General features: G+C 40.5%; 2 protein-coding genes across 3 annotated transcripts; one reads left to right on the top strand and one right to left on the bottom strand.

The window, feature by feature from the left end:
- Positions 1 to 50: 50 nt before the first annotated feature.
- Positions 51 to 2,392, bottom strand: LOC146583934 (proteasome subunit alpha type-4). Of its 2 annotated transcripts, none has more exons than XM_085281497.1 (6): positions 2,259 to 2,358; positions 1,828 to 1,895; positions 1,685 to 1,727; positions 1,078 to 1,240; positions 911 to 988; positions 51 to 611 (listed from the first exon to the last, which is right to left on the bottom strand). In XM_085281497.1, the coding sequence occupies exons 2-6, from the start codon at positions 1,828 to 1,830 to the stop codon at positions 500 to 502; spliced, it is 399 nt and encodes a 132-aa protein (XP_085137623.1). In that variant the 5' UTR covers positions 1,831 to 1,895; positions 2,259 to 2,358; the 3' UTR covers positions 51 to 499. The 2 variants fall into 2 exon arrangements, with proteins under 2 accessions (XP_085137623.1, XP_085137614.1); XM_085281488.1 differs by having other exon boundaries at positions 61 to 611; positions 1,828 to 1,853; positions 2,259 to 2,392.
- A 1,004-nt stretch (positions 2,393 to 3,396) lies between these two features.
- LOC146583935 (solute carrier family 25 member 44-like) lies at positions 3,397 to 12,195 on the top strand. Its single transcript, XM_085279296.1, has 4 exons — positions 3,397 to 3,635; positions 4,377 to 5,045; positions 5,202 to 5,329; positions 11,534 to 12,195. Exons 2-4 carry the CDS (start codon positions 4,418 to 4,420, stop codon positions 11,723 to 11,725), a joined length of 948 nt encoding a protein of 315 aa, XP_085135422.1. The 5' UTR covers positions 3,397 to 3,635; positions 4,377 to 4,417; the 3' UTR covers positions 11,726 to 12,195.
- The last annotated feature ends 558 nt before the right edge of the window (positions 12,196 to 12,753 follow it).

A 12,753-nucleotide genomic window follows, 5' to 3' on the forward strand; every position in this document is an offset into this window, starting at 1 on the left:
ATGTTTAACCGGTGGCATGGTGGTTAGCACTGCTGCCGCACAGCAAGAAGGTCCTGAGTTCAACTCCACCATTAAACTGGGGTCTTTCTGTATGGAGTTTGCATGTTCTCCCCATGTTTGCGTGGGTTCCCTCCAGGTACTCCGGCTTCCTCCCACAATCCAAAGACATGCACTTATTGGGGATAGGTTAACTGATTAATCTAAATTGCCCATAGTTGTGAATGTGAGTGCGAATGATTTTCTGTTTCTGTGTGTTAGCCCGCCTCTCGCCCTATGACAGCTGGGATAGGCTCCAGCACCCCCCGCAACCCTGAAAAGGATAAGCAGATGAATGGATGTTTAACTAACTAGTGTTTCTGGTGTTAAAGAGCAAGGGCAGCAGTGTTTAAATGTCTAGTTGACCAGTCAAGCACATCCCCATTTAAAACACTTTAAAAGTAAGGACTGACAATAAGTTGAGGAGATTTGCCATGGTGAGCAATGTAAAAGGCTGTGAGCATTAAAACAGACAGTGCATCTTACCTCCGAACTGTGTGTAAGCTTGCTTAATGTCACACAGAGCTGTGACCAGCTGCTCACAGGGTATTGGCTCCTGGTACTGCAATAAATACCTAAGAAGAATTCAAACTGGTTAGTGGTTGGTGTAAATGAGAGAAATGGTTAGAAACTACAGACACATGTTTAAGGCTGTAATCTCAAACTTCAGATCACCAACTATTTAACACATTTTGTGATAAAATAACTCAAGTAATAAGATTCATTTTGAAAGTGCACCAGTCTACACATATTTAGGCTTTTCTTTATTTATGGCTATGAAAACAACTGCTGGTGGTGGTTATATCAGCCTGCATTCACCATCATCCCTTTGTTTCTAATTACAGCCATAAATGTGTCTCCTTCTGAAACTCACCTCTGTGCAATTAGCCGCAGCTCATTTGTCAGTACATTAGCATCTGATGTGATCCCAGCAACGCTGCAGGCCATGTCTCTGAAAATGTGACCACAAACGCAATGTTAACCAAAAAACAAAATGAATGACTACATTTTGAAGGTAAGAATCTAGTGAAGCTCACTTACTCATTGAGTTTGTAGATCTTCTCAGAGAAGAAAACCTCATCAAGCAGTTTGTGGATGTTGCGTCTCTCTGCTGCCAACAGCACCCCGTCATTTGCTAGGATACCCAGACACGTTCCAGCGTGACCGATTGCTTCCATTGCGTACTCCACCTGATACAGGCGTCCTGTAAATTACAGTCGGGTTTTTAGGTGAACAATACTGAAAAAACAAACCCCTTTAAGACCAGTTTTTGGAAAACAGTGGCTATATAAAATACTAAAGACAAATACTTTTACAACAGTTTCACCATGGATACGAGCTCACAGGTAGCCCCTGAAGTAAAATACTAAACTCAAATTATTCATGCGTTGACCCAGAGTGTTTATTTCTTGGGGGTTGTACTAGGCTCATTAAACCACATGTTCCTGCTTTAAGTACTAGTCATGAGTTGGTGTATTTGGATAGTTTGTATTTGTTTTGAAGTTCATAGAGGGATAAAAATAACAAAAACTCAGAAGATTGTAATATTGTAATAATGTAATAATAGAATGATAGTATTGGGCCTCTTGTGTTGGATTATTTTGACCAGTATTTGGTTACAAAGTCTTAGATAAGAAATAAAACATACCCTCTGGAGAAAATATGGTTGTCCGGGAATCATATCTGCGAGACTAAAAAATAACAACAACACAAAATGAATGCCTATACTAGTTTAAAAAAAAATAAACAAACAACATTTTGAGATTTTTAAAAAGTATAACAGCTACGTACCATTTTCTCAAGTCGCTGGCAATATCCTGGAAAAGGTAAAAAGAGCAGCAGTTACAGACAGGCGTAAGCTGCAGAAGACAAGACCCACACAACGATGCCTTTTTAAAATTGACACAAGACGTATCTGAATTCAGGGATAAAGAAAGTGAACATATATTTAGCTAAAGTCAGAAACCAAAATAGGTGCTAAAAGTTTCTGAGGCTGGTTTACAAAAACAACGCGTGCTTTAATAAGCCCATGGCAGCTAGTCGGCTAACTGGTGCAGCAGAATGAATCTGCAATATCTCAGCATGCTAGCTAGCATGCTAACGAGCTAGTTCATAACAAACGAAGTCGCCAAGCTGCTCCACGACAAAAGGAAGTAAAGATGTAAAATTATGCTAGAATAACAAGTACTGTAGTGACTATATAGTAATTGTGTATTATTTACCTCGGATGAACGAGTCTAAGTTGGCGTACTTCTGCCCAGGATGAGAGGTCCACTACTTTCAGTTTGGCGTTTCCTCACAAACACCGGCGTACCGCGTCAGTGAAGTAGCCGCTCAGCAGCGCCACCTCTCAGTGGGAGGACCGATCAGTCTGTAACACAGTGCACAGCTCACTGACTGCTGGTTAGTGATGTACTTGAACACCCCCTAATGGCACTTTTAAAAATGACAACTTTACTGAAGCAAAAGTACATCCTCCTCCTTCTTTCATCTGCTCCCTCTAGGGGTAGACACAGCGGATAAACTGCCTCCCCTGTCACACCAACCCTTTGCATATGGGTTGTATGTCCTCCTGTGAGGAATTTCTCTGTTTTTCCTGCCTGGCAGCTCTATTTTTAACATTCCTAGTCCAATACACCCACTGTCACTCCTCTGCACATATCCAGGCCATCTCAGCCTTGCCTCTCTAACTTTGTCCTCAACCTGAGCTGACCGTCTAGTGTACTCATTTCTAATCCTGTCCATTCTGGTCACTCCCAGTGAAAAACGTAAACTTTGCCACCTCCATCTCTTTATTGTCAGCAACACTGTTTTGCAGCAATCTTGTAAACATACCCTTTCACTTTTGCTGCCATGTTTTTCTCACAAATAGTCACTGCAGAAGCAAAAATACTAAATGACGTCTGAGCCATGGCACATGACACAGTTTAGAGTCATAAGGTCATTAGGTATGTTTTTACATGTTGTGGGTCATTGTTGTCATTGAGTTGAACTATTCTTCTGTTTTCAGTTATACTTTTTTCCCCTTTTCTTTCTTTCTTTCCTTCTTTCTTTCTTTAGATTGTAAATATTTGCTTTTATTAATTTGGTAAAAATCAATGGAACACCAAGATTATAATATCCTTAGGAACATATTTTATACCATGGATGGTCAATAAATTAAACCAAGTCGCGTTCACTATAATAAACGCTACTTAAACTAATATCAGAAACTGGGCCCTGATAAAGTATATATTCAAAACAAAATTCGGGTAAGTTGCCCTTTCTTGCCTCTTGAACTTGCTGAAATACATTTACTACTCCAGCCCTGGTGGTGCGCGACAGTAACGAGACAGCTGAAATATCCGGAAGCGTAAAGTAAAAGAAAGCGAAGAAGACACTTTGCATGTGATTGGCTGTTTGAACAGCATGGCGTTTGAATGGGAGCAGGAAGATCTCGGAGAGTTAGCCGACTAGCTTGGAAGTTAGCCAACTCCGTGTTTTCTTGTCTTTCACCCACGCTAGCTTTAGTTACACATTCCCAGTCGTTTGTTGACGCGATGTTTCATGCTCGACTTACACTAAGCAGATGACTCTGAAATAAACACATGTCCGAATAGGTAAGCAGTCACGAAGCTAGTTAACGTTCAACCAATGCTAACATCGTTTACCCCGGGGCTAGCGCGGCTTAAGCTAAAATATGTTAGCTAACAACGCTAAACCAGTAGGTGGCAACTGGCACGTTTTGTGAAGCTCTTGGCTTGCTCAGTGTGTTAGTTGCTATATTAGGTTTACGTGTTGTTTTCAGCTGAAACACTGGCGCTTCAGTTGACTCCACGTTTACTCAGAAACGCGGTGTCCTCTGATACCGGGGTCAGCTACATTCTCCTATAATGTGTACATATATAATCAGACATTTGTAAGAGCATGATAGTACAGTTTTTACTTAAGACACTTATTTCTTTAGAAACAGCCTTTTAGCTTTGATTTGCTAGTGTCAGCATGACCCTTGAACTCATTCGTAGATAACTGGATGTAAGTTAAACATTACTGCTCAAGGAGAAGTAACAACCAGTTTTGTATTAAAGGCATTTCGTAATATATTTAGGTAATATTAGGAATGACAAAATGGTACAAGATTGCCTAAATTGGAGAGGTTATTATTGCATCCAGGAGGATTTTCATGAAGTTTCTGCACTTGCCCTTCATCTCCAGAATACAGTGTCTAAAAGAGTTTCAGAACACAAAATGTTTGCCAGTTTTTCATTTTGAATATAAAAAACCCCCCCACACAGTTTCTTTTAGCTGCCACTTTAAAGACAGTTCTGTTTTCTTTCCTTTTTTTTCCCTCCGTGTGTTAGACAAGAATCCGTCTGATGAGGGGGCACCTACAGCTGTCAGGATGCAGCAGAAAAGGAACATCCAGATCATCGAATGGGAGGACCTCGACAAAAAGAAGTTCTACTCCTTCGGGTTGTTCATGACTATGACAATCCGGGCCACAGTCTACCCGGCCACTCTGATCCGGACTCGACTACAAGTGCAGAAGGGCAAGTCACTCTATGGCGGCACCTTCGATGCCTTCTTCAAGATCCTGCGGGTGGAGGGCGTACGAGGCCTGTATCGTGGCTTCATGGTCAACACCTTCACCCTCATCTCAGGCCAAGCGTACATAACCACCTATGAGCTGGTGAGGAAGTACGTTTCGCAGTATTCAGAGGACAACACCGTCAAGTCACTGGTGGCAGGGGGCTCGGCCTCCCTGGTCGCTCAGAGCATCACTGTTCCCATTGACGTCATATCTCAGCAGCTGATGATGCAGGGCCAAGGGCAGCACCTCACACGCTTTCGGCTTGACTCAAACACTGAGACTGGAAAGCCAAAGAAAGTGTTTGGCCAAACCAGGAACATTATTGCCCAGATTTTTGCTGCTGATGGGTTTAGGGGTTTCTACAGGGGATATGTGGCTTCTTTACTCACCTATATACCGAACAGTGCTGTGTGGTGGCCTTTCTATCACTTTTATGCTGGTAAGTGGAAGCTATAGTGCAGTTTCTTGACTTTGAGGCTGTAAGTCTGTCTTATCTTTTGTGTCTTCATTATTTTAGTAAATTTGTAGTGTGAATGAATGCTTCATGGCCTCAACATGTGATTAATACCATATCTGCATGTGTAATGTTCTGCAGAGCAACTCTCTAAACTGGCTCCCAGCGACTGTCCTCATCTGATCTTACAAGCCATGGCTGGACCACTAGCTGCTGCTACTGCCTCTACTGTCACCAATCCAATGGATGTGGTCAGAGCCCGAGTCCAGGTAGGGCTGCTCAATTAATCGAATTTTAATCACGATTACAATCTGGGCTTTCAACGATCATTAAAAATGACTGAGCCGATTATTAGCCCCTCCCTCGTGCTTTACTCTCGCGCTGCTCCGTGTGGCAAATCGAGCGCACCTCTCTGCATTTTGAACACGCGTCACAACAATTAAGAGGACCCAAGGGAAGCTCGGAAAGCTAAGCAGAAGTTATTCGGAGAGGAGAGTGACTGCCGGTGGTTGAAAAGAGAGGTAAAAAAAAACTTCAGTGGTGTGGAAACATTGTGGGTTCGCGGAGTCAGACGTGGATCAAGTAGACATAGTGTGTAAACTTTGCTACAGTGTCGTAGCTGCACCACAGAGCAACACTGCAAAGTTCACTAAACATAGAGGTTTACATTTTTCATTTATTTTTTATATTGCAAACATTTGCACTGTTATCAGTATTTGCACACTATTTTATATTATTTTTTAAAGTCATTATTCAATACATTGTTATTGTTAACCCTTTAAATCCCTGTAGAACCAGAACCGCGTAAGCTAGCGCAATAATTTGTTTTGCATATGCGCGAAGCAGCGGTATTTGAAAAAAATAGAGTGCATCGCAAATCTGGACCCATATGAAATACGGCAGTGGAGTAAAGACCCAGACGACTTGCCGCCACTGTCCTACCCCGATATCTTCACCTATCTTGTTTGTGGAGTAAGCGCTTACACTGCGAACCAGTTTCGTAATTACAAGTCACTGGAGGCGCATATCCAATTTACAAATGGCTGGGTGCAAGATTTGGCTATTTTCAAGCCGCCAAACTCTGAGTACGTCATCATTCATACCAAGGTAAGTCAGCTGGAGTGCATCGAGTGAAATAGCCATTTTCCACCCCCCACCATAATTAATGTTATACATTTATCATTAAACTGCTAAAATATCGTTATCATATTATGTGCCCATAATTGTAAAGTAGATGCAAATTAACACATTGATAATTGGGCAAATTATTAACGCCAATTTGTGTCCTCCCTGTCTCCTCCTGCGAATCTTTACATAGCACATATGTCTGCAAAGTCACTCCATTCGATGTTTGATTGCAATTTCTATAACTTCCGAGACCACCAACGATAATATTATTCAGCTATAAAGTGTGATGTGAACATATTTAGAACTTACCGGAATGAAAATGTCTTGAGCACACCAGCTGATATCTGGAGACGTAACAGAACTTGATATCAGCTCGTCTCACGGCTGCTATCGAGGCTAGACGCCTTCGTTTGGTAATATCCGATACATGAGCTCCTTCATGTTGCTTCCAGGTTGGGAAAGCATAAAAAGACAATCCAAACTTATTCCCGTGCCGGTCGTAAGATCGAACATTGCAACCGAGCACACAGCAAGTACGAACCATGGCTATGCTTTCGCTCCTTACTTAGACCCCCAAAATGGCGGATCGGGCCAAAATCCTTTCCACGCCCACCCCCGTGACATCACGCTCCAAAGCCCTATTCCAGAAACAGGCTTTGCCGATCTGATCAGCTGTTCATAACACTTCCCACATTGAAACAGACGTCAGAGCGAACTATCGCATGTCTGCCATTTCCTGTCCGAAACCGGAAGTGACGTCATTTTCGCAGGAAATGTAGTTTTTTACTTGTAGGCCTTAAAAGCATATACTGGTGTTTTTATAGGTCATGTTTGACTCTATACTTTTCTGAATAGTTTCTGGGATGCTTAGAACTCGAATTGCACTGCTGGAAATTTTTAAAATTTTGATGGATATGCTGTTTTCTTTGCAAATTTTCATCATATGTTTGTTTTTCCTGCAGTATATAGAAATTGCTGTATCTCCAAAATAAAACTATGAAGACACTCAAAATAAATTTCCTGTTGTTGTAAACTATTTTTTGCAACTTTTTTGTATTTAAAGTTTTGAGGGATAAGCCTCTTAAATTTCCCCAAGTAGAAATATATGTAAAAAAAAAACCAAACAAAAGTGATTTTCAATTTTTTTGTAGTTTATTGCACTTTTTTGCAATTAATGTAATTACTATGGACTTAATGCATACATATTATTAAAATATGGGCTATAACAGTTGTATTGATGTATAGCAACTTGAAATGCTCACTTGAAATGGCACTACAGCATGTAAAAAAAAATAATATAAGCTCTGGTGGACTTGGTTCTATAGTAGGTCTTAAAGGGTTAAATAAATATCGTCAAATAATCGAGATCTCAATTTCAGTGAAAATAATCGTGATTATAATTTTTGCCATAATCGAGCAGCCCCAAGTCCAGGTAAGCTATTATATTTCTCACCAAATACAAATGTTGGAAGTATAGACTGTATATAAGGGAAAACTGCTTCCTGTCGAATGGCATACAGGTGGTGGCACCTTTGGTTGCAAAAAGAAGTCTGTGTGAAAATGACCCTTCCTATTCTTTATCACCAGCAGGATTGCCTGTGCTTCCAGCTTTGCATATCCATTTTTAAATGCTGGTAGAAATGCAACCAAATAAGTTAGAGCATTATTTTTTTTGCATATAAAACTCCAGGAGTTGTGCTTATATCGTGCCTTCAGCGTGTCCCAGACCGCTGTTTCCTTCTGCTAATGTCAATCACGTGAAAAGCATGTGCAACAACAAAAACATTATAATGCTGATGCAGGTGTTTTATCAATATGATCAGCTGTTCACAGCGCTTCCTGTGTCGCAATATATATCACCACGTTTTCATCATAAACTGTTAAATGTTTTCATGAGTGCCAATAACTGCGAAAACAAAAAGATGTAATTCCTCCCCCCCTTTTTTCCCTCTCCAAGGCTTATCACAGCTTCACTTGTGTTATTAAAAAGTCATGTTTGACTTTTGTGCCTTAGAAGTTTGAATGCACTTTTGGAAATGGTCTGTGTTGATGTGCATGCATACGTTTTGCATATTGGCCACAATATACATTTATTTTCATTTTTGCTGCAGGTTATAGCAAGAGTACCTCAAAATGAAGTTATGAATAATGTGTTTAAAAAAACATTTTAAGCTTTTTGGTGGTCTGTTGCACTTTTAAGCAATTTATTTAGTCTCTCTGGACTTATTGCAAACATATGATTAAAATTTAGGATATAGAAGTTATATTTATGTATAGCAAGTTGAATGTGTTGCAAAAAATGGCACTAAAGTCAAAGTTAGCTTTATCTTCAAAAACCATATGTACAGATTATACACAGGAATTTTAAATTGCAGCGCTCCCACGGCCCTCAGTGTTACACTAAACAAACATAAACATTTTATATACACAACAGAGTCCAACACAATCCACTTGTTTGAAGTCAAGAGTTCATGTGCATAAGTCAACTGCACATTTCTATGTGAAGCTTGCATGTTCCCTCTGTGCTTATGTGGCCTTCTTGCCCACATGGCTGCCTTGCCACAGTCCAAAAACACCCATGCTAGCATAAATAGTAGTTATAAATTGGCTGTAAGTGTAAATGTGAAGAGTTGTCTGGGTGTGTGTGTTACAGTTGAATCCTTGTAGAGTCTGTGATGTAACGTACACATGTGGCCGAGGCTGTTACCAGCATTCATACCTGCGGGTGTTAACCACCTTGTAATTATGTCCAGGTGTCTTATATGCGATGGCAGCCTTGATAGAAACAAATCTATAAAGTCATTATAAATAATGCTGTGATTATTAGGTGAGGTGGTGATGGTTCTGTCACTGATAAACTGAAGAACTGCAGAGAAAATGTAGCCAGAAATGCACAGGAGGGATCGAAAGTACAGAAAAGGCCGATTACACTGGTTGCTCCATTGATGTGACGTGTAGTTACATTTCCAGAGAGGTGCATGTCATGTCGGGTTATGCCATGGGTGATAGTGTAGAGTTTCAGAGGTGTTTGTGGTTATGACATACCTACAGTGATGTTTCAATGCAGAAGTCAAAATCAGCTATTAGCCCAGTGACAAATTGGCAACCTGTCCGAGGCGTCGTCCCCCTCCACCACCCTTTAATGGATGGTCTCATTTGAGTCAAACATGATCAGGAAATGTCATTTATTTATTTATTTATTTTGGATCGGTGCTATTCTTCTTTAAGTTCTCTCTAAACCATAGATGATCTGGTAGCCCTTACTTCAAGACCAGGGCCCTATTTCAGGAAGCCGGTTTAGTGCAAACTCTGAGTAAGTATACCCTGAGTTAACGAAAACTCTGGGTTTTCGGTTTCACAAAGCGAGTTTAGATTAATTCTGAGTGAGTTACTATGACGACACACTCCGTGAAGCTAACCTGCCCCCTAGCAGGTTTACTTTAACTAACCCTGACCTTCTCCGCCTCTTTGTCGGAAACCTGACTGTAGGAAGTGTCAGACATGGCGTGCTCCTTCCTTGAAGAGCCAGCAGATGTTGAAGCCCAAATTCTCCGCAGAGCTCTCCGCCGGGAGAGAGTGATTAGAGCGCGTTTGGACATTTTATCATTTCCTGATGATTTTCTGTGTGAACGTTACCGTTTTTCAGCACAATCTACAATTTATTTGAATAACATCCTCAGGCCTAATATTGCTCATGTGACACATCGCCGACATTCTCTCAGTTCTGTACATATTATTTGTATTGCACTTCGGTTTTTTGCAAACGGGAGCTTTCTGTATAATATTGGTGACGCTGAGCACGTTTCCAAGGCTACCGTCTGTCGGGCAGTCAGGAATGTTACAGTTGCACTGAAACGTCTCCTGTACTCGTTTGTGGTGTTCCCCGGTCACAGACCCACAAGATTCATCAAAGAGGGATGCCACAAAATTGCAGGTATCAGGATGAACGAAACTTAATTCATGATGTGGTGATACTTGAACTACTACTTACATTTTGCATTTATTCTCACGGTTCCCAGGCGTGATTGGCTGTATAGATGGCACTCACATTCCAATCATTGCTCCTTCAGTAAATGAAGGAGACTATGTGAACAGGAAGTCTTTCCACAGCATTAATGTACAGGTACATAGTTCCCTGTAGCATTTCAAACTAATAAATTATTTCATTATAGTAATGGATGCTAATTTGTGTTCTCTGCACTGTGAAGATCATATGTGATGCTGCCAACATTATCACAAATGTGGAAGCCAACTGCTCAGCCTCTGTGAGTGGTGGTGGTGGAGGACCCCCACCTGTTTTTCGGGCCTCCGCTTTTTTTTCTGTTGGCTATAACGGGTCACATTTGAGCATACAGAGTAAGCAAATCTGTACTTGTAATGTGCTCAGATAATTTCAATAAGTGCTTACAGAGGGGAAATTAATGTAGCCTCTAACTGCAATTGATTTACATCGGACAAACAGACCAAGCACTATGGCTCATAATACAATTACACCTTACCTGTTTGGACTATATTTTTATATTTCATTTTTACTTGCTGCCAGGAACGTTTGGGGCCTGTTGGGTTGCACCTGCGCTCACATCACATCACAAAATCAAATGTATGAAATACAAAATAAAATAAAATAAAATGAAATGAAATAACGTGTTAAATGGGTGGAAATCCCTAGATCAATGTTTAAATTAACACTCACGCATCGACTCTGTCGGCTTTGTTTTGCCATGCATGCTCCCTTTCTTTTGCAGCTGAGGCTGTGTTACTTTTTTCCGAAAAATTTGCATGTTATCGGCATATGCTGCCATCAGAATTTCGGCCTCAAGCGCTGTAAAATACATTGACCGCGCCTTCTTTCCCTCCGTCTCCATGGTGACTCGCTCAATCTGTGCTCCACTAATCAGGGCTTTATGTATCCTCGTGCGTGCGCTTAACTTGGGGTTAAAGCAACTCCGCGTTGACTGAACTAATTGTTATCAGCCTTTCTGAAACCGAATATTCCGAGTTGGACAGTTCGGGGTTACTCAACCCTGAGTATCGTTTTTCACTCTGAGTTTTCTAAACCGGCTTCCTGAAACAGGGCCCAGGTCCAGCTTGTAAAACAAACAAACAAACAAAAAAAAAACATGACCAAAGAGTAAAACTTTATTTTGACAATGACTCACAATTTTATTTTTTTATTTTTTTTGAACTAACTCGCAGTTTCTCCCTTAAAGCGTAAATATTACATTACTAAACGAAAATAAGGAAATGTTTGCCTTGACTGACTAGATTAAACACATTACCCAGCCCTACTCTTAGCTGTGATGTTTGTGTGGTTCTAAATGGTAATGGGATTTGTATGTGTTTAGGTTGAAGGGAGGAACTCCATCATTGAGACGTTCAGGGAGCTGATCAAAGAGGAGGGCTTCTGGGGATTGACCAAAGGACTGTCTGCACGCATCATTTCATCCACACCCACCGCCATCGTCATGGTGGTTGGCTATGAGACACTAAAGAAACTGAGTTTGCGACCAGAGCTGGTGGATTCAAGACACTGGTAGAAGATATCTGGAGAGACAATATAAGGACCAGTTTGTTGTGCCACTTGTAGCCCTCAACCCTAATTTAGACTTTGTGTGTAAGTACTGAGTGAAAAAGGATTTGCTTTAATTGCATTTAACAGCCCTGGGGTCAAAATGGAGTAATTTAAATACACACTGTGAATTCTAATCTTCAAACTTCAAACCAACTTCAAACAAACAAACCAGTAACCTTAACATGAATTACCTGGTTATTAAGAATATTAACCAGGTTTACAGTTTTTATGTGTTGCCGATTAACAGAACCTGCTGCTGTTTGGTACGAATTAAAGGGGTGATGCCATTTTGTTTCAGTAATGGCGAGGGCATGGAAGATAATGCAGCCTAATGGGACTTACTTTATATATTTACTTTATATATTTGATCCTCATGTGTTGGCATTTTGATGATTGAAAGTCTTGTTTGAGGACCTTTGCTGTGGAGAGTTGATTGCTGACAGTTATGTTTGATCGTTTGTGTGAATAACCAGATGGTTACTGTAGTAACCTGTGTTTGTGCTCTTCTAAAAAAAGCCAAGATGTGTTTTGATGATGGTTTGGATGAAGTTCATTTAACTGGCGATGACGCATTCACATCAGCAGTAAATAAATCTTTCCCAAGTGTTTGTGTCCTTATGTTCACCAGACTGGCTTTTATCTCCGTTTGAAGTTCCTTTTTCTTGGCCTTTTTTTGTTGTTGTTTTTTTAAAACCTGCCTTTTTAATGCGAATGCTTTTTAAAGCTGTGTGCATCAGCCAGGTTGCATTCAAACATTTCACTTTAGAATCTACAATGTGACAGATTTTTATTTTGATTCAAAGTCCTCATGCACTTGACACGATCCAAAACATGGTACATATACCGTATAATGTTTTATTTACACTTTTTACTGACTTTACTGAGGGGTTTTATTAGCAGTGTTGAAAATATCACTGTGATCAAGCTGGTTAGTAAAAGGCTCATTTAGTGTTTTGTTATCTAACAGGAAGGCGACTACAAGTGAAATCTTTC

The sequence above is a fragment of the Mchenga conophoros genome, linkage group LG1 (genome assembly GCF_057382185.1).
Source record: "Mchenga conophoros isolate Kocher_MC1m ecotype Shallow Benthic linkage group LG1, M_conophoros_male_GT1.1, whole genome shotgun sequence".
In the NCBI taxonomy this organism is placed as follows: domain Eukaryota; kingdom Metazoa; phylum Chordata; class Actinopteri; order Cichliformes; family Cichlidae; genus Mchenga; species Mchenga conophoros.

Bases quoted from the DNA above. Each gene is read 5' to 3' on its own strand.
- LOC146583934 (XM_085281497.1), bottom strand. The intron at 989-1,077 runs GTAAGTGAGCTT...TCACATTTTCAG, and splicing joins AAGATCTACAAACTCAATGA to AGACATGGCCTGCAGCGTTG. The intron at 612-910 runs GTGAGTTTCAGA...AATTCTTCTTAG, and splicing joins CTGCGGCTAATTGCACAGAG to GTATTTATTGCAGTACCAGG.
- LOC146583935 (XM_085279296.1), top strand. From the start codon at position 4,418: ATGCAGCAGAAAAGGAACATCCAGATCATCGAATGGGAGGACCTCGAC. The intron at 5,046-5,201 runs GTAAGTGGAAGC...AATGTTCTGCAG, and splicing joins TTTCTATCACTTTTATGCTG to AGCAACTCTCTAAACTGGCT. The intron at 5,330-11,533 runs GTAGGGCTGCTC...GTATGTGTTTAG, and splicing joins TGGTCAGAGCCCGAGTCCAG to GTTGAAGGGAGGAACTCCAT.